Source organism: Nyctibius grandis, chromosome 8 (genome assembly GCF_013368605.1).
Source record: "Nyctibius grandis isolate bNycGra1 chromosome 8, bNycGra1.pri, whole genome shotgun sequence".
Taxonomy (NCBI): Eukaryota; Metazoa; Chordata; class Aves; order Nyctibiiformes; family Nyctibiidae; genus Nyctibius; species Nyctibius grandis.
In genome coordinates this window covers 2,413,518-2,433,777 of record NC_090665.1, presented here as the reverse complement: position 1 = coordinate 2,433,777, position 20,260 = coordinate 2,413,518, and the positions used below count along the sequence as shown (strand labels likewise).

The window sequence follows — 20,260 nt, the reverse complement described above, 5'->3', positions numbered from 1 at the left end:
TGTGGAGCCTCGAACAGAGATACACCTTTCATCTTCACAGCATGCGATCTTGTGGGTCACGAGCATTCCCAGTAAGTTGTCTACTTCTGCTGTTTTGGTAGTGGAACAGGCTAGTCTGGCTGTTAAAAAATAATAATTTCTGGATAGTATGTTAAGGTATCAAGCAACTTAAAAGGGTTTCAAGTAAAATGAAATGCTCGCTAAGGCAACTTAGCCAGCCCTGAGCAAGAGAACCTGATGACTTCTGCATAACCAGGGCTCTGTCTTACAAAAGCCTAAGGAAAATGGTGGATGTGCCACGAAGGAGGGTGACTTTCTGCTTGAAAGCAAAGAAATCTGTATGTGTTAACATCTCTTCCTATCATACAGTGTGTTGCATAAATTGCCAAATTACTTTTGCTGCTTTATAATTAAGTATGTCTTATTGGTACTTGTAGACTCTTTGCCACTTTTAACTATAAATGTTTCCTCAGCTCTGCATGTCACCAAATTACTGGCAGGAATGCTGGTCACAAGGCTGGAAACAATTACACAAGTCCTGCATCTGGATCAAATAGACTTGGTGAAAGGAAACTTAGTAGCAGAAAATGTGTAAGTTTACAAATTCTTCCTAGTAGTAAGTTTTAGCTACTGCCAGAGTAAAATTCAGAAGGCAGGGAAAATTAATTGAAAGAGTTAATATTGCTTCAATACCTACAGAAAAGTGACTAGAAACTTGATTTCCATAAAGAAATTCCCATTTTTTGCTTGTAAATCCCTTGAAATGAGGGTCTGGTGTTTACTCTGCTGGTTTGGTGTGCTCCAAAGCTGAGGAAAAGAGTTTTCTTCAAGCTGTCATTAAAAGTGTCAGATGCAAATACCTTTGTACTTCTAAATTTCTATAAAACAACACTGAAAGCTACTATTACTAGAAAACTTCAAGTGTGGGAAGCTTTAAATGCCAGCTGTTGGTAAATGCATTACAGAAGTTTTGTGACTTGATGGAAAGGCAGATGGTCAGTAGACAGTCTTCATGGCAGCAACATCAGATCATGGTATGAAGCAAGTATGTCATTCCTAGAATGGCAGTTTCTCAGATTAAATGTTGCTTCATCTTGAATTCTTAATTCTTTTAAGTACCTAAAAATAAACTGGGTATAAACCAACATACATTCTTACTCAGAACTTCAGTTATTTATGTTGTAAGTTATCGTCAAAAGCTCCCTTGTAGCTTTTTGCAGCTTGCTCCTGTAGCTTTTTCCTGAAGACTTTCCTGGTGTGTTGAGGTGGGGAGTAGAGGAGAAAGGATTATAATGATTTTTTTTAATTCTGTATTATGTAGTGCACTTACCCCAGAAACAAAACTACTCCCAGGTTGAGTGCTTGTGCCATTGGGACTCTTTCAGGCACTGTGGTTTACTAGGAGGTCTTCTCTGTTGTTGCAGTGTGTTTAGTATAGATCCTGGAGTAAAGTATTAATACGTTCCCATCCACCACCACAAAAATTAGAGTATTGATGAGCTGGAGAAGCATCTTTCGAGAAACGTGAAACAGATTTAGACCTTCATAAGCTTGGGGAAGGCAAGGGAGGGGAGTAGTCTGATACCATGGACAGCTACAGACTCGTAGTCCGAAAAATACGGTTATCTCAAATATATTAAAATGAGAAGAGGAACTGATAACTATGGTAATTGGTTCAGCATTGAAATTAAGGCAAAAATCCAAGTACTTTGTCAGCCTTGGAGTTTTTTCTTAAGTGGCTGTCCATGCAAACAGTGAAGTTCTGTGCGTGGCTATCATGGGTAAAACCCTTGCCTGAGCAGTATTGTGACAGTAAAATCTTACTCTGTCCTACTGTGTTACTTCCCTTCTTACAAGCTTTCCATTTTTTTTTCTTAACTACACACCCAATTTACCTCTTTCTCATTTAAGCTGTTTGGAATCTGTCACAGATTTGGGCTCCTTCACTCTCACTACACAGTTCATGCTCGTTTTTCTACTACATTTGACAAGGTATTTGTAAAGAACCAGAAGTGTGCAGCCAGCAATGAGACTTTTGTGGTGGAACTAAAGCCTTAGTTTCCAGGTTGCTTGTATTGTGGACCTGAAGAAGGCTTTCCTCACCTAAAATGATGTAATTTCTCTAACTGTATCACTTGTTCTAATGATATATTCAGGTTACAAACCTTGACCTGCTTACACATTTATCTTGGCTATATGGCATTTTCATTTTTTAGCTGCTGTTTCTGTTTTGCCACGTGATAGATTTCTAGAATTGTATAAATATAGAAATGCAGATTTTTTTTTTAATGGAGTGAACCTCTGAAGTGTGTTCCAGATTACTTGATTTGTACTGAGACACAAATGATACCTATGTTGCTATGTCTGTTTTATGTTAGTAGACTTGTGGGATACTTAGTTTGCAGTAGCTAAGCATTTTCAAAACATAGTTCTTGTTATGACTTTTGTATTTCACCTGACTTAAATTGCCAAAACATTTTTAGCAGGTTGTTACAGCACCAGACCCTATAAATGCAGTTAGAAGGGGGCTGTCTCTTCAGCTGATGTTTCAGAATAACTCTGGCATTAGTACACTGCAGACTGTCAGCTGTGCAGATTGAACACTGGCCCATTGTCTTGTCCATTGCAATTTCTGCCAGATGCAGAATTCTGCTAGAAGATACTTATTCCAAAAATTTCATTTGCAAAGATTTGCCACTGTGATGCAGTTAATGTAACGCTAACGATGGATCATCCATGTGGTTGCAGCCTCTTCTGCAAATTGGGCACAGGGGCAGAATAAACTTCTGGATGTGAAGATTTGTGTATCTGGCTTAATATTACTTTTTCTTGTTCAAATAGTAAATAAAATGTTTGAGATGATACCTCTGTAAATGAATTCCTGCTCTGTCAGTGAATGCACACATTCTGTTCATCTCTGACTTTTACAAAATATGCTCTCATTATCTTGACATCCCCTCAGCAAGTGGTTTAGTAATGACTTATCTGGTATAATGACCCCTCATGGGGCATAGTCCTCCAGCCAATGGATCCGTTCTCTGAAAAACAAGTTGTTTTCTGGGGTAGTTTTCAGCTAGTTCTTTGATGAGCCTGTGTGGCTGCTTGAGCACCAAGGGAAATGGATGAGGCCACCTTTGTGACAGCTGTAGACTGGCACAAGTTGTGAAACTGCTGCTGGGTTAGAAGTGGAGGCAGGGGGTAAGAGAGGTAATTCACAAACCAAACAGCATCTGCAGAAACAAGGGTATGTAGGACTCTGGTACCATCAGCAGGCAGGATAAAGCACAACTGGCAGGGATCTGTCCACCTGTAATCAAGGGTGAGGTCATGATTTAAAGAATGGTTTTGACAGAGCAAGCAACTTTTTAAACCTGGTGTCTTCAACTAAGTCTTCTGGCTTGAGACGATGAAACTGTAAGGTGGTAGAAAGTGAAGGGGGAATTTCCCCAGTGTACCCCAAACTCCTATAAAACTAACAATGTAAGAGGTACTGATTATTTACATAGTAAAGTAGGAAAATAACAACTAGCACTAGCTCTGGATTGCTCATATTTTATCTCATTCCAAGGATAACAAGAAAAAAAAAATACACCTTGCACCTGCAGTCTTGTACTGTCCTCTTTGATTTATTCCTGGCAATAGTTTGGGCATGCGAGTAAACCAAATGAATGCTGTTAGCAAAACAACTACTGTGGGACACATGGAATAGTCAAATCGAATATATAATGAAGGAACACAACTTGAGAAAGAAATACACCATGTGTGGACTAGGCATGTGCAAAACAAATATGTAAAATAATCTCAATCCTACTGTAACATTACCAATATGCAGAATTGCCCCAGCATGGAAATAAAGCCAGAGTAAGAAGTCCATGCTGTTTTTATTAATTGTTTTAGGTTCCACAAATCTAAGATAAACCTAAACTGAAACTGGTTATTTAAAGAACCATATCATTTTGGAATTAACATTAGAATTAAATTGTCACTAATTTTAGAATTAAGCAAGTATTTGGACTTCTGCTTTTTTCCCTCCCTTTGCTACTGCACCTGTTCTGGAAAGGATATTACCTTCTTTTAGAAGATCACTTTTAAGACATCTGAGTCCTGTTCTCAAGTCAGGAAATGTTTCTCCAAACCATGGTTTTTAAGGAAGGATGTGTGTTTCAACATCTTAAGCCCCTATTATGGCAAAGTAAGAATTTTACTGAAACTTTCTAATTCATAAGGTTTTCTGGATAAATCTCTTGCTGTGTGGTGTCTGGGTGGCTGCCTGAGCAGGCCTCGTGAGGCACTACGTGTAGTCGGTGTCTCTGGGAAGAGAAGAGCTCTTCCCTGCACCGGTTAGCCTTTTCCTTTATCCATGGGGAAACTTCTTTTTCATGTTGCCTTCCCTGTTTGGAAGGAGTATGCCTCTTCCATTTTGGAGTCAGCTGTCTTCTGGATGGGAAGGAGACACTGACATTTGAGCTTGTATCTACTTGTTTGGGAGAAAGACCTTCCTCTGGAGGTCAGTTTCCTTGCGGATTAAGTCAACGCCTTCCTCTGCTTGGGGTTCTGCTGCTGCTTGCTTGAAGGGCAGATGTTCCTCTCTGCGGGGTTCAGTTCTCCCCCGGAGGAAGGCAGCACATGTCGCCTTGGGCAGTCCGGTCTCTCCTTGCAGTGAGGAAGGAAAGCCACGTGCATTGCTCGTGCCATCTTGCTCATCTGTGGGGCAGGGGTTTGTCTCTTACTGCTGGATCCTGGCAAGGCAAAGGGCCACAGCAGTTTTGACCTGTGCCATGGCAGAGCATCTCCAGCTGGTTGCAATGGCTGCAAGGGCACAAGCAAAGATACAGAAGCAGCAGCTTGAGCCAGCAGCCAAGGAGAGGCCCAAGGGCTGAAGCTCCACCACACTCCTTCATCCCCAGCCCGTGGGCAGCCTCACCTCCGCCAGACAGGGTGGTGGACCAGGCAGGCCGTGCTGGGTTAACGCATCCAGAAGTGCTGTGCTCAAACAGGGAGAGAAGCAATTAGCCCTGCTGAGGGCACGTGCTGTGCCCTGAGACAAAACCAGAACTGTATGCCCAGGAATCCTGTAATCCCAGGCTCTGCATCAGGCCCTTTCAGAAACAAAAGCTCTCCCAGGTACTAGAGCTACCAGTTAATAAGTAGATCCTACATGGCATTGCTATTAAAAATCATACAAATAGGTGAGTGTCACGAAAATACTTTTCTAAGTGTCTTTCCCCCCCCGCCTCTGTCATCAAGAGGAAAAAAGATCAGTTATGTTTGTAATCCCTCTTCCTTCCCTGCCCATTTTGGTAGCAAAAATAAGAACAATTTTATCAACCTGCTCTCCATGGGGACTGTGTTGAAAGGCAGCGTACGCAGAGGCATGATCATGAGGAACATGCATTAGAAACTGTAATTAGATTCAGGTAGCAAAAGTAATTCAATTTTTTTGTAACAGAAATCAGAAACAATAGGAGTTGAAAAATGTATATATTTTTTTTAGAAAGCTTGTTTTGAGCAAGTTACCCTTAGATTGCAGTACCTATAGTGCCACAAGTGGAACTGCAGGGACAGAAAGCACTATTTCAACTTGTTAGAGTTGAAAAGTTGAAAAACTTCAAGTTGATAACATACCAAAAATGTCAATTAAAATTGTTAAATATTCACAACTGAAGTGGTGTATTAACACCAAAAGACAGGAATTTGAGGCTAGTATTATAGCAACTTCACATAGAAAAGACCAATTACAGCTCAATGTAGTATTGTAAACTCTGTGCCTGTCAGCTAAACTGTGATGGTGAATTTGTTAGTGTGAGGTTTTTTGTTTCAAGCGTAATTCCAGATGTTTCCCAGATATTTATATACGGTCTGCTAAATACCAGTTTTAAGACAGTTGTGTTAGGTAAGTTTTGAATGGTGATGTGTTATGATTTACGTTACAACATGAAATCTAAACGTAACATCTGAGAATAACTTTACAGGTTGAGTTTAGTGTAGTTTGATGAGAACTGTAAATAAATGTAGAATAATCTGGAATATGAGAAAAGTCTGCACAACACTACGTACTTCACTGATAAAAATCTTGAGATTTACCAGCACCACAGACATCAGTAAAGCACTGCCAGTAACAATACTATTAATCTATTCACTTTCTATTGCAATTTCAGTTTTTGCTCAGCAAGGAGATGATGAGCTCTGGATATTCTTTGTTATAATCACCCAATTCTAATGTGTGGCAGCAGCAATTTTGCTTTGCTTAAAGTACCTTAAGTGTCTTCAGTAGCCAAAGGAGGGGAACATGCTTAAATTGAAACATGCTTAAATTGAAACATGCTTAAATTGAAACATGCTTAAATTGAAACATGCTTAAATTGAAACATGCTTAAATTGAAACATGCTTAAATTGAAACATGCTTAAATTGAAACTGAATGTTACCCCTTACACTTATTTATTTTTATTTCTGTGATTGTTCCTGCTCCCCCTGAAGTTTTTATGTCTCTTGTTTTCTGGCTTCAGGGCGAATTTCTTCCCAAATTGTGAAGAATAATGAGTTTGGTGACATGTTGGTTACACTAATCGCGCAACAGAGCAGCCAGCTCTGCACCAAGGCGTTAATTTCACGTTAATTTCACGTTAATTTCATTAGGCCTCGCGGTTCATTACTGAGGGCGGCGGGGTGTGACGTCACCGCCGGTGCCGGCCGCCCGCCCGGTTTGAACGCGGCCCCGCCCCGGCTACATTCGAACCGCGCGGCCGTTGGCGCCCCGCGCATGCGCAGCCCGGCGGCGCTGTGGGGAGCGGCGGGGCGCGGGCCCGGCGGTTTGAAGGTGGCGGCGGCCTCGCCGTGAGGAGGAGCGGGGCGGCGGCGCTCTGCCCGTGCCCCGGCGCGCAGCTCAGGTAGGGTACGGGGCGGGCGGCGGGCAGGGAGCGCGGCTGCGGAGCGGGGCGGCCCGCGGGTGCGGGTTGTGCGGCCGGGAGCGGTGCTGTGAGGGCTTGACCCGGCGGCGGGGCGCGCAGGGCCTGGCCGGCGCGCGGCCTGCTGAGGGGGAACCGCCCTGCGCGGTCCGGGGCGGCCGCGTTCTCCCCCTGCTCCCCGTCAGCCTGCGGGGCCGGGGTGCCGGCAGAGATGCCACTCTGTCCTCGGGCCGTGTCACACACCTGTCGTGGCCCTCAAGCGCGTTTCTGTCTCTGTAACCTCGGCGAGGTTTTGGTGTTAGCGTCGATCCCGTTTTGTAGTTGCTAACCCAGGCGTGGTTCCATCGTTAGTAGTTGTGGGATTGCCTGTGGGGGCTGGCAGGGGCTCTGCAGGTGGCAGGTAACCATGTCATCTTCCTTCTAGCTCCGCTGCCTTATGCTAAGAGGCAAATGATAAATGAATGCTCAAGACCAGGAGCTGTGACAGAGTTCAAGAGATAAGGGATGGAGAGCGAGTCTCAGCAGCAGAATATGAGTGTGGCAAGGACAGTCAGAGCAGTGTATTTGGGTTTTTGAGCGTGGTAACTTGTGTAAGCTTGTTGTAGTAGCAGACAAGGAGCCAGTGGAGGGATATGCAGGAGGGAACTGGCAGGTCATCTTGATGGGGAAACTAGACAGACTTTTCAGCTGTGTTCATCTCCTTTCAGGTCATAAAAAAAAAAAACAGTGTAAAAATCTGGGATGGTGGTGTAGTAGCTGCGGTGGGACTAGGGGCAGAACATCCGTGGTTGAGAATTGCTGTGACTTGGGCGTGGGATATTGGTGGCATGGGGTAACGCAGTACAGCTGAAACAAGCTGGAATAGAAAGGTTTAAGGTCTGGCTGTTGTTTGAGATTTCTGGTGCCTGGCAGCTGTGCAGCACGCTCATGCCTTTTGATGCACCAACAAATACCAGAGCTGCACCTCGGCCTTCTGGTTTTTTTTAAAAGTCCTGTCACCCTGTACAACGAGGGTGACTTATAAATGGAAAACACTGCCCCTAATGTCATTTCATCTCTTATTTTTGCACAACATAAACTTGAGCTCCTGTGTTAGCACTACAGGAGGACTTCACGCACTGCTGTGGGATGGGGAGGCAGCATTTCTAAGGTGGATTTAGTTAAGTGGGGTATGGTGTTGAAAGCCAAGTCGAGTGTTCCAGTGTCCTTCAGGAGAGAGCAGATGTTTTCTTTCCTGATGGTGTGAAGGAGGAGTGGGAAGCCTGGCAGCACTGACTGCTGGGGAGGGGCTGCCTTCAGCGCCCCTTGTAACTCTTGGTGTAGGCTGTCACAACTGTTACCCAGTGCCAAATTCACCTTTTAAAATCCTCCCGGGTAGAACGGGGCGTATCGGCTTGTCACAGCTGGCTTTCGGTATAAAGCAGTTAGTTATCTACCTAAACACCGAGGTACAGTGTTCCAGATATAATTGTTTCTAAACCACATCCTGCATAATTAGCTGGATAAGCAGTGGCCCGATGGCTAGGTGAGGAGCAGCGTTATCAAGGACTACGCTGCACTGCTTTGATCTGCTCAGCTGGAAGCTTTGGCAGATAAACTGTACTACAGGTATGCTGCGAGACACGTTTTCACCTCATCTACAGTATCACTAATTAGAGGAGGGTAAAATCACAGCCACTTAGCAGGCCTTCTGTTGCTGGAAGATTCCTGAAACTCACTGTGTTACTCACACAATTACACTTCTGAATTTTTAAACGCCATCTAGTTTGTGATTTGCTTATACTGAGTGTTACCATAAATATGTGTACACACACACACACACACACGTGTATTTGCTACCACAGTAGTTTGGAACGTTTGAGGAAAAGTACCTGCTCTGTGCAGGAAAGCATTTACTAACTTCCTGCTACTTTTTTTTTCTCCTGGAAAACTTTTGTTCCCTTTCTCATTGCTTCACTCTGCGATGTTGGCTCTTTGTGTTTTTTCACTGCTGTTCCCAGTCTCTCCGTTTCTGATAGCCATCCACCGATTTATTTCTGTTGTTGTTTACGTATAGACTGTTTCCTCCACGCTGCTGCTGGTGCAGGATGAAGCTGAATTTCGGGATTTCTACCTTTTGCTTCCCTGCTACAACTCTGGAGTAGGTGTCTAGAACAAATTAAAAATCCACAGGGTGCAAACATCAACATTAGCATTCCAAATACTGTTCTGAAATCAATTAATAAATAAAAATACCCAGTGTCATTTCTGCTGGAGGTGAAGCTCCTGCCCTCGCGCTGCCGGCCTGGCTTTCCCGAGCTGCTGGCGAGCAGGCAGCTACTGTCACTTTTCAAATTTCTCAGTTGCCTGGGAAACAGAGCGGTGTGTTTCTGGGGAAATGGGAATTTCAGTCCCTCCGGCCGGCGGCTGCGAGGGTTATGAAACAGCCCTGACGTGAGCGCAGGCCTCCAGGCTGGCTCGTCGCTGCTCTAACCTGCGCCTGGGTGTGCTGGGGGAGGCACTGCCTGCCTGGAGGGGTTACTCCTGCGGAGTTGGAGGTGATTCGTAACAGAGCCAAGAAAAATTTTGTGGAGTTCTTCCTTTGTTTTTATGGTAGCAAGCAACTACTCTGCAGTTATAAAATTAATTGCCCAAAAATTGTTTTCTCGCCCTTTACGTAGCTCAAATAAGCTAGACACGTATCGTTTATAAAGGAAATTTCCCTCCTGTAACAGTTCCTTTGAAGACAACTACAGCCCTAGATTTAGGAAAAAATAGTGTTTTGAAACATAGAGATTTTTTTAAACTATATTCATTCCATATATACAACAGAAAATAATGAATGAAGGTACCTACTAGGGATTCTTTCTTTTCTAACCATGAGCAAAAACTTCACTGATTTTTTTTTTCTTTTGTGTAAGTGACATTCTCAAGATTCATAACAAATTTATATATAAAAATAAAACCTTTAAATGTATTTCCTATGGGAATTAATTCTCAAAAAATAGTTTATCTAGACAGTGGAGTAGATTTGTTGTTCGGCTTCCCTTCACTATTGGCACATTTGTTTAGTTTCAACGTCTGGAACATCACTTAAAAATGTGAAATTATTAATGTACAGACCTAAAGAACCTAGTGCTGCCACGGTGGCTGATTGGAAAAGCTGGAAATAAAGGTCTGTGGCTCCCCAGTAAAAGAGAAACACATCGTGGTCTTTAGGAAGAGCAGTGCAGAAGGAGATTTAGTGTTCAAGTGTCATGAATTTCTTTTGCTAAATGTCTGTAGTACTTGATATTCATCCTCTTTAACTGGGAGGATACACTATTAGTTATAAATGCTAACACACTTCATTCTGCTTTTGAAGGGTAGTTCTTAAGAATTACATCTCTTTTTAGGAGATTTTCTTCTCACTCTTGTCAAGCTCTCTTTGAAAAGTGGAGTTCAAATAAGTGAACCAACCTTTTGTATGAATTAGCTGAAAAAATGACCTGAAGTGTGTTGGATAGATTTTTTTTTTATTATTATTTTTAAAGCTGAATTAATCAAAATGTATTTTTAGTATAAAGTTGACTTAACAACATACAAGTACTTCCTTGAATTGAACTGGATGTTTTGGGTGACGATGGCTATTAGATTTTATTATTATTATTATTATTATTATTATTATTATTATTCAGCCTGGTTTTACAAGGCAGAAGAGTGTGATGAGACTTGCAGAGTTGCACACTTTCACTTTTGGGTAGCGGCCTATCTCAATACAGTGAGATAAGCCCCGCTTATTTCTGTACAACCAGAGAAGGTTTCTGTGTTCAGAGCTGATTTAACTCTCAAAGAACCGGGCTCTGAGTATTTAGCTTCTGATTTCCATCAGGTTAGCTCTGTGTCTTTTGCAGGAATAATGCTGCTTAATTATTTATTGTAAATTGTTTATTAGTTAGTGACGAATTTAGTCCTTAGAGGACATTGATTCCAAATGCAATTTAAGGTTTATTTTCAAAGAGTATAATTAATAATTCAATTCCTTTTAAGTAGATTCTCTTAAATTCAGTCGAACTCAATGTCAGTGTCAATGAGAAATGCTGATAGATCGATGCAAAAATATGTTAATGAATTAAAGAGATGAGGAGGGCACATCTGAATAAAACAGCCTCCTTCAACACGTCTCCTCGGGGGTGATCTCCCCGACTGCACCAGCTGAAGGTTCAGCAGCACTTGGTGCAGCTGCATCAGCCTGGCTGCATGTTGCTGCTGTCAGATTTAGGGTTAGACCCTAAATGGAGAGTCTGTGATACCAAATGCTTGGACAATTAAATTTTGCAGCGTGGCAAAGTCTACAGAGTTGACTAGAACTGGGGGACAGGAGAATGTGACACAAAGCTGGGGGAAGTTCCTACTAATTTCCCCATTTTTTTTAACAGAAGAAAAACCAGAATTATGATTTATTATGAAAACTGGCATTAGAGTTATTGTTACGTGGGACTTTACCGTGTGATTTCACTAAGCTGGCAAAGAAAAACAAGGCAAGATTACAAAGGATGGAAAACGAAAGTTAGTTGTTTAGTTTTGTGCTTAAAGTAACCCAGGAATAACACCAGGAGTCTAATTACTGTTAGTGGTATTTTTTAAGGGCCATTGAGTTAGACTCTCGTTTTTGCCAGAACCTAGAGATAGCTTTTAGTAAATTTGACTCCTTAATATTCTAATTTATATTACACAAGGAACGTTTGAAAAAAGTTAGGGGAGAAAAAAAAGTTTCTGTACTGATTGTTGTATTCTTCTGTTGAAAATGTTACTCCTAATGGGAGAAAATTTTCATAACTTCGATTATTTAGAAACTTTAGTTCTAACTTTTATCACTCCCTTCTGCTGTTTCCCACTGTAAAAAATCTCTAGTAGAGAATTGCTGCTTTTCCTAGCTTTTTAAGGCAGAAGTTGCATAAGGGTGAGCACTATCTAGTCACTCAAATCATAAGTGTGGATCATAATTTACTGAAATCTTTGAACTGTTGCTCACTTTCATTCTTTTTTTTTGTCTTTTTTTTCCCCCCTTAGCAATAAGCTGCTCCTTAAATGTCACCTTGAGGTCCTTCGGTTAATAAAATGATTTTAATGAGTGGATTGTCAAAAGAGATTAAACCGTGTTTTCTTTTTGTTTTTCTTGTGTAGGACATGCATCACTTTGAGGAAGAATTAACGTGTTCCATTTGCTACAGCATATTTGAAGACCCCCGCGTTCTGCCCTGCTCCCACACCTTTTGCAGGAGCTGCCTGGAAGGTGTTATTCAGCTCTCCAGCAACTTTTCCATTTGGAGGCCCCTGAGAGTCCCTCTGAAGTGCCCCAACTGCAGGACTGTTGTTGAAATTCCTGCTGCTGGTACCGAGTCGTTGCCGATCAACTTCGCGTTGAAAGCTATTATTGAGAAATACCAACAGGAGGATCACGCTGATGTTGCCACCTGCAGCGAGCACTACAGGCAACCACTGAACGTCTACTGTCTGTTGGATAGGAAGCTGGTGTGTGGCCACTGCCTTACCATAGGGAAACACAACGGCCATCCCATAGATGACCTTCAGAGTGCCTACAGAAAAGAAAAGGAGACTTCAGGGAAAATTCTTGAGCAGCTGACTGATAAACACTGGACTGATGTATGTTTGCTTATTGAACAGCTGAAAGAGCAGAAGTCCCAGTGTGAAAGCGTTGTTCAGGACGATAAAAAAGTAGTGGTGCAGTATTTTAAGAAACTTGGCGATACCTTGGAGCACAAAAAACAAGCGCTGCTGACGGCGCTGGATGAAGTTAACACATGCGTTGCGGAAGAATATGAGCCTCTCATTGAGAGGTTGAAAAAAATCAGGGAAGAGCAACTGGAGTTAATGTCACTGAATACATGTATTCAGAAAGAAGAGTCCCCGCTTGTTTTTCTGGAGAAGGTGGATGATATGCATCAACGTATAAAAGCTTTGAAAGAGAAGCAACTGCCGGATGTTAAACCTGTGGAGGTTTATCCAAGGGTTGGGCACCTGCTGAAAGATGTGTGGTCTAAAACTGAAGTCGGTGAGATCAACAAGATCCTCACTCCAAAAATAAAACTGATTCCGAAAAGGAAGTTGCACAGCAAAGGCAGCGGGAAGGAAGGAAGAGAATCTGAAGAACTCCTCCAGGCTGTAAATCCGTTAGCAGTCCTGCTGCTTTGCGTACTCCTAGTGGTAACTGCGTTTGCGTTTCACAAACCAGTATCGTCAGTTGTAATCAAAGCTACTCCTGCTTACATCGCAGAATTCTTGCTGCTTGCTTATCAAGATTTCTGCACCCTTCTGCAGAATATAGTGGGTGTGCTGTGCCATACATTTAATTTACTGATGGAGTTTTTAGGGAGGATTGTTTCTCTTTGACTACAGAAGTCAGTGTAGGAATCCCCGGGATTGTTTTATTTAATTTCTACTTAAAAGCTGGGCTGTTAAAGCTCTACACTTTTCCTTTCTGTTTCCATATATGTTGTATAGATTTCCTCTTAGCTAACTCTGAGTTAACTGAGAAGATTTGCAAGAGAAGATTCTGCTCCCACAGTACGGTAGGTAGGTAGGTACGTGTTTGTTTAAACTGGAAGCTAGTCAGAAACAACGGCTGCGTGAGAAAGCTGTAATCAGCTTACAAATTGTAATCTGGAGTCCTGTTTGTAACAACTCCTCAGACATTACTATCATCTTTTTTTTTTTTGGTAACAATTTTAATTGGTTTTTTTTTTTTAATAAAAGCACTACAACATTAAAGGTTAAAAAAACACCTCAGGCTGCAAACGGGCATCCTGGGCGGGTCAGTCACTGGCTCTGGGGTACAAAAAACTCCTCTTTTGTGTTTTACTGACCCCCTCTCTGTATTTTAACTGATACACCTGTGGTCTTTAAATCGGATATTCATGGCCCTGGGTTTCATTTGGTTTGTTCCTGCTTACTTGTGGATGACATGATTTAATCTTTCTTTTTTAACCTGTTTTTAATAACTTTGTGTCTTTCAAATGTCTCTGCTGCACAGAGCAGCATCCGTGGGACTTCTGGTGAAATGGTTTTGTCGTGGCAGCTGTGCACAGCTCAGGTGTTTGTTTCGTCTGGCAGGGAGCTCCCACTGCTTGCTAAAACAGCCCTGACTTTTTGCTAGATCATTTAATATGTCGTGACAATAGATAGATACTGTAGTGAGTAGCAAAACTCCCACTGTGGTCAGTGGCACAAGGATTTCAAATGTCAAGAGCCCTGAAAACAACTTGACAATGAATGTGAATTCATCAATGTCCTTGTCAGCGACATGGGCAGTGGGATTGCGTGTGCCCTCAGCAAGTTTGCTGATGACACCAAGCTGTGTGGTGTGGTGACACGCTGGAGGGAAGGGATGGCATCCAGAGGGACATGGACAGGCTGGAGAGCTGGGCCTGTGCGAACCGCATGGAGTTCAACAAGGCCAAGTGCAAGGTCCTGCACGTGGGTTGGGGCAATCCCAAGCACAAACACAGGCTGGGTGGAGAATGGATGGAGAGCAGCCCTGAGGAGAAGGGCTTGGGGGTGATGGGTGACGAGAAGCTCACCATGAGCCAGCAATGTGCGCTGGCAGCCCAGAAAGCCACCTGTGTCCTGGGCTGCATCCCCAGCAGCGTGGCCAGCAGGGCGAGGGAGGGGATTCTGCCCCTCTGCTCCACTCTTGTGAGACCCCCCCTGCAGTGCTGCGTCCAGCTCTGGGGCCCCCAACAGAAGGAGGACACAGAATCACAGAATCAGTCAGATTGGAAGAGACCTCTGGGATCATCGAGTCCAATCATTGCGTTGACACCACCATGGCAACTAGACCATGGAGCTGTTGGAGCGAGTCCAGAGGAGGCCACAAAGATGCTCAGAGGGCTGGAGCCCCTCTGCTATGGAGACAGGCTGAGAGAGTTGGGGCTGTTCAGCCTGGAGAAGAGAAGGCTCTGGGGAGACCTTCTAGCACCTTCCAGTACCTGAAGGGGCTACAGGAAAGGGGGAGAGGGGCTTTTTACAAGGGCATGGAGTGATAGGACGAGGGGTAATGGTTTTAAACTGAAAGAGGGGAGATTGAGATGAGATATTAGGAAGAAATTCTTTGCTGTGAGGGTGGTGAGACCCTGGCCCAGGTTGCCCAGAGAAGCTGTGGCTGCCCCCTCCCTGGCAGTGTTCAAGGCCAGGTTGGATGGGGCTGGGAGCAACCTGGTCTGGTGGAAGGTGTCCCTGCCCGTGGCAGGGGGGTTGGAACGAGATGGGCTTTAAGGTCCCTTCCAACCCCAACCATGCTGTGATTCTGTGATTTATATTCAACTTTTCAGCACAAATAACAGGGGGCTTTACCTTGAGGAAGAGGAACCATGATAGCGTTGTGTTCTGCAATCAGATGGTCACTACCTGTTCACTGCTTCTGCTGAAATGCTCTAGTCTAAGCTGTGCTCAGGAGCGAAATGGCTGTTGTACATTTTTAAATAATTAATAGAAGTTGTTGAAATAGTGATTGAATTCTGAGGTGAGCCTTTAACTACTCGGTGTTTTAAACCCTTGTGCAAACCAGAAGGGTTTGAGACTTCAGTGAGAGCTGTGAGCAAGGTCAGGAGGTAGGAGCCAGCAGCAAGAGCCTTTGCCTGTGTGGCAGGAGCGGCTTCTAGGGTTTGTACGTGGGTTTTCTGTAATCTTTTAGGGTTCCAAAGGCAAATCCCCTGAATGCCACTGGTCAGGCGTTGAGATGCTGTTTAGGTGTATCCCAGGACTGGATAAACGCCATCGTATTAATTTCCCGATAAAATTGGGAGTTTGTTTTTGTCTTGAGCCCTGCTAAAGGCTGTCACGTGGCAGGTCGGTCTCCTAAAACCTGGTGCGAAGTGTCTGTCTGCTGCCCTCTGAGGCTTCTTTGGTGACTTTCCTTTTATTTTCCTGACTTTTAAAAACTTACAGAGAGTTTATACTGCAATTTTATTTTTCAAGACTACAAGAATTTATAAAATGCCTTTACCACCGATTGAAACATTTAGTACTTGTACTTCTAATGCACTATTTTAATAAATTTGCATACAAATAAAATATATTCTTACAGTAGGATTGGCTAACACCTTGGTTTCCTTACTGCACAGACCCTTCCCCGTGAGCCTCAACAGCGCTGGCGCGGGGCTGAGCGGGTGCGAGGAGCCGGAGCAGCGTGTCCCCGCGGCAGCAGCGTAGCCCTGCGCTCGACCTGCTTCCTTCTCCTCCAAGTGCCCTGTTTTTTTGCAGCGTGAGCTTCAGGAAGACTCCCCGAGGTGGGTCAATGTGGGTGTCAGGCTTTCCCCTTGCCCACCCCAGGCCTGTTGGGCTGATCTGATGGGGGGGTGGTGGATCCTGGTGTTGGGCTGAGCTGGTGTGGTGCCTGTGCTGGGTACAAGTCCCATGTGCTGAGCTTCGTGTGACAGATGGAAACTTTTTCAAGAAAGTGAAATCTTTTTACTGCATTTGAATTGAATTGAGGTGTGAGAGGGTTTTGTCAAACCTACAGGGTTTTTTTTTCTCATGTTTTGAACTATCCTCTTTTGAAACCTCATTCTAGAAGTATAAGCCCTACTGCATGCTGGTTTTTAGGTTTTAATTTTTTTTTAAGAGAGGAGTGGTTGAAAAAGGTTGTGTTGACACCTGGGGGAGGAAGAGGTTTAAGTTTGCAGGTTCTACCTTGGATTCCTGCCATTCTGTACTGCCAGGTACTGTACAGCAGCCCTGGCAGTGACAGGAGAAGCGAGCAGAGGGTAATGACTGTGTTACTCAACCCCGAGGGTACAATGGGCCCAGTCCCAGAGAGGGGCAGGAGATGTCCTACAAGAGGGGAGAGGAAACAGAGCAGCTTCCAAAAGGGAGCCAGGCCATTACAAAATGGTTACAAACGCCTGCTTCCCCCAGCCTGCAGCGTTACCCACCCCATCCTTATAACATACATAGAAATTATTTGTGCACTGAACTCATAATCCAATGTGACAGGACACTGATGACAGTTAAAAGCAATTTGCTTACACAGAGTAAAAAACCCAGACATTTCAAACCAAATGCAGAGCCCAAGCGTTGACATCGAGCCCACCACGGAGCAGTAAAATGCAGCTCGAGACATAATTTGAGAAATAGCTTTTTTTTTAACTCAGTTCATAGAATTAAGATCTATATAGACTGTATAATTTACAACAATGGAGTTTATTGAGGCTGATTTTATTAACAAGGTCAGGTAAACACAAAACTAAAAGAAAAAACATCTCAAATACAAAAGTATATTAGAGAAAAGTAAACAGCAGCAGCAAGAAAGGAAGTTTATTCCATGCTATTCTTGAGCTACACTAACGCCAACAGCGCCGAGTTCAGCCAGGCCTTTAGATGCAATAACTTTGGGGTTTGTGGCCACACTTTTCGTGGTGTTGTTAGTCTTATAAATCCCAATTAATCTGTCTGCGATCTCGAACATGTTGTTTCGCAGGGAGATGATGATAAATTGTGCGTTCTTGGTTTGCTCCTGAAAGAGAAGTGACGTGTGTTAGCCCAGAGTGTTTCACAAAGCTCTGTTCTTGTATGATCTCTAGTCAGGTTTTGGGAACTGAGGAACACATCGCTACAGCACGCAACAAACCGCAGGGGAGGAGCCCTCAGAGCTGCTGTCCATAATCGCTACGTGCACAACGCGCTCCCACCTTGGCACGAAGCACTGCCAGTGACTCAGGCATGAGCTTCCTCCTTTTCTCTTTTACGTGACCCATTCAAGTAAATTCAACTAGATTCCAACACAATTTCTTTCCAGAGTTGCAATTCACCACAGTTTCAGCATGAATTCCACAAGACTCACCGAAGGTGGGTGTTACTAAGTTGAACTATAGTTTTACAAGGTTAAAAAGCTTCCAGCTAGATGTAATAAAAATGGCTCCAGTATCAGTTAGAATCTTGCCTCCCAGAACAGTACTAATTCTGAAGCTGTACACAAAATGTACAAAAGGACCCTCCTTTGTGCAAATACAGGCATTGGAGAAGCAAAGTTTAAATCTGTGGTTGCAGGCAGGTATCTTCAAAGCGCTTCCCTAATTTTAAGTTGCTAATCATAATCTTTGGCACTTCTCAGGTGTCTCCAAAACTGGTGGTTATACTTTGGATCATTCTGAAAATTCTAAGTTTAAATTAGCAACTAGAGCTGTAGCAATGTAAAGGTTTGCTTGGCTTAAATATGGTGATGACAGAATTTTTAAAGGCCTGAAAGAAAAAACCCACTAATAAGGGCACAGATCAAAGATGCCTTTGGGAAACAGCTCGGATTAATGAAATGGAAGTATAAAAGCAAGGACCCTTGGCTGCACCCAAGGATGAAATCATGAGCTGGATACAGGGGCACACTCCTAAGAGCTCAGTAAGTCGCTGTATCTCAGCTGACTATTGCTGATTGTTTGGGGGCAAGTGAGGAAGCAGCAGTAGCAGCAAGGATACGTGGAAATGCAGCAGCTTTGGCAAACTGTAGCACTCTTTAGACAGCTTTTGAAACTCTACAATCAGGATTTGGAGGGGGAAAAAAACCCAATTTATAAATCCTCTGTTTGCCTCATTTCAGGAAAGCATCAAACTTAGCAGCTTAGAAAAAAAAACATGCAGAAAGCAACATTCTAAGCACCTTTCTGGAAATCTGCTTAGTACATAGTTTCCACTTAATTATTTGAAAATACTCTATCATTCCAGACTGTTAAATCTGGCCATAATTGTGTTACTGCTTTGTCTTTTCTGGCAGAGAAGAAAATAGCTTAGAAAAATTACACTGTAGTAGTTACCACTGAGTACTTACATATATGTAAAAGGCTACAATAGATACATTTTTGAAGTCAAGCGCTGCATCAATCTCATCCATAAAATAAAGTGGCGTCGGCTTGTAGTGATGAAGAGCAAAAACTAGAGCCAGTGAACTCAGAGTCTTCTCTCCTCCCGATAAGTTAAATATCTTCTTCCAACTTTTCTTCGGAGGCCGAACGCTGCAACAAATTTAAGAGTTTGTAACTTTTTTCTGTTCATGATTAAATACATCGTGGTGAAAAGCAAGTCACAAGACAGGAGGGAGGTTCTTGGAAGGCACAAAGCTCAGCTAAGAGCACGGATGAGCTGCCTGATACTCTTAGTCCTCCGCAGCTGAGAGGCAGCGAGCTGGATTATTTCTGTTCCCTGAGGAGTAACTCCCCAGGTGCAGGCTCAGCTACACGGTCAGCTGATGTCTGCCTGAACTCAAACTATGGCGACACTCAGCTACTCTCTGTAGGAACTGTAACACAAACTGCTATTTAATTATAAAAGCACTATTCTGCTCTTAAGTAATGAGTGTACTCTTAGGACCATTTATGACAGAACAATCTCCAGTTACCAACGTGACTGACAGGATTCCCTGGGCAGAATGAAATGATTTGGGAATTACAAAACCCTGAGCAATTACTTCAGCAAAGTCAACGCTTTCTAACTGCTGTTCCTTACTTATTTCTCCAGCAGAAACAAATCTCTGCATTACCCAACACTAAAAGGTGTGTCTTCTGTCAGTGCCCTGCCAACAGGAGGGCTGGCTCAGTGAGCTGCTGCTCCAGGAAAATTGACTTAAAAAGCAGGTTGAAAAAAGGAACACAACAGTTAGGAATTAGAGCAATAATACAAAGTATTTTGACAAACCTAAACATGATTCCCTCAGAGAAGGGATCCAGACTGTCCACAAGTTCCAGCTCAGCATCCCCTCCCAAAGTCAGCATCTGGTAGTTTTCCTTCAGTTTATTTGTTATTACGTTAAATCCTGCCATAAATTCATTTAGCCTTTGTTTCCTGAGATCTTCAAAGGCTTGTCTGAAGTTGTCTCTCTCATTGGTAATGTCATCCAGTTCAGCCACACGTTTCAAGTACAGCTCTTCCTATAGAAAAGAACAGAAGTACAGTTAAACAAGCTGGCTCTGCGAGTTAGATTTTAAAGCATTTTTCCTCCTGTTTGAAAAATCATTTTTCCCAGAACAGCCTCAAAACAAATAAACAAAACCAAACCACCTCGTTTTTCTCATCTCTATACTCTGTGCTGCTGATCTCTCTATACTGGAAAACCCATGTTAAAATAAAAAAATAAATAAAATAATAAAACAATATTTAATCTGTTGAATAGTCCAATATTACTGAAGTGAGTATTGTGAGAAGAAAAAAAATCCTAGTGGTGGTGTGTATCTGGCTAGGCTGTCACGACTAGTTGGCTGTAAATAAAAAACTTCCACAGGAGAAAGTTGTCTTCGCCCGCTGTTGATGGTATCACATATATAAAAGCTGTCTGTGAGCTCCTTGATGCAGCTTTCACACACGTGGCTCAGGACGAGCTAACCAACGTTC

At 43.1% G+C, this 20,260-nt stretch overlaps 2 protein-coding genes across 4 annotated transcripts in view; one reads left to right on the top strand and one right to left on the bottom strand.

Moving 5' to 3' along the window:
* Window positions 1-6,782: 6,782 nt before the first annotated feature.
* TRIM59 (tripartite motif containing 59) lies at window positions 6,783-20,077 on the top strand. Of its 3 annotated transcripts, XM_068406041.1 has the most exons (4): window positions 6,783-6,889; window positions 12,053-13,093; window positions 16,009-16,173; window positions 17,467-20,077. In XM_068406041.1, the coding sequence occupies exons 2-3, from the start codon at window positions 12,056-12,058 to the stop codon at window positions 16,150-16,152; spliced, it is 1,182 nt and encodes a 393-aa protein (XP_068262142.1). In that variant the 5' UTR covers window positions 6,783-6,889; window positions 12,053-12,055; the 3' UTR covers window positions 16,153-16,173; window positions 17,467-20,077. The 3 variants fall into 3 exon arrangements, with proteins under 3 accessions (XP_068262142.1, XP_068262143.1, XP_068262141.1); XM_068406042.1 differs by lacking the exons at window positions 16,009-16,173; window positions 17,467-20,077 and adding an exon at window positions 13,391-15,973; XM_068406040.1 differs by lacking the exons at window positions 16,009-16,173; window positions 17,467-20,077 and having other exon boundaries at window positions 12,053-15,973.
* Window positions 17,090-20,260, bottom strand: part of SMC4 (structural maintenance of chromosomes 4) — a 37,351-nt gene continuing 34,180 nt past the window's right edge. The window contains exons 22-24 of the mRNA XM_068406039.1: window positions 19,568-19,800; window positions 18,705-18,888; window positions 17,090-17,399 (exon numbers count right to left, since the gene is read on the bottom strand). Coding sequence (XP_068262140.1) covers window positions 17,211-17,399; window positions 18,705-18,888; window positions 19,568-19,800 — 606 coding nt within the window. The 3' untranslated portion in view covers window positions 17,090-17,210. The remainder of the gene's footprint in view (window positions 17,400-18,704; window positions 18,889-19,567; window positions 19,801-20,260) is intronic.

What these genes read in the sequence shown, in the direction of transcription:
- TRIM59 (XM_068406040.1), top strand. Translation starts at nt 12,056, where the DNA reads ATGCATCACTTTGAGGAAGAATTAACGTGTTCCATTTGCTACAGCATA.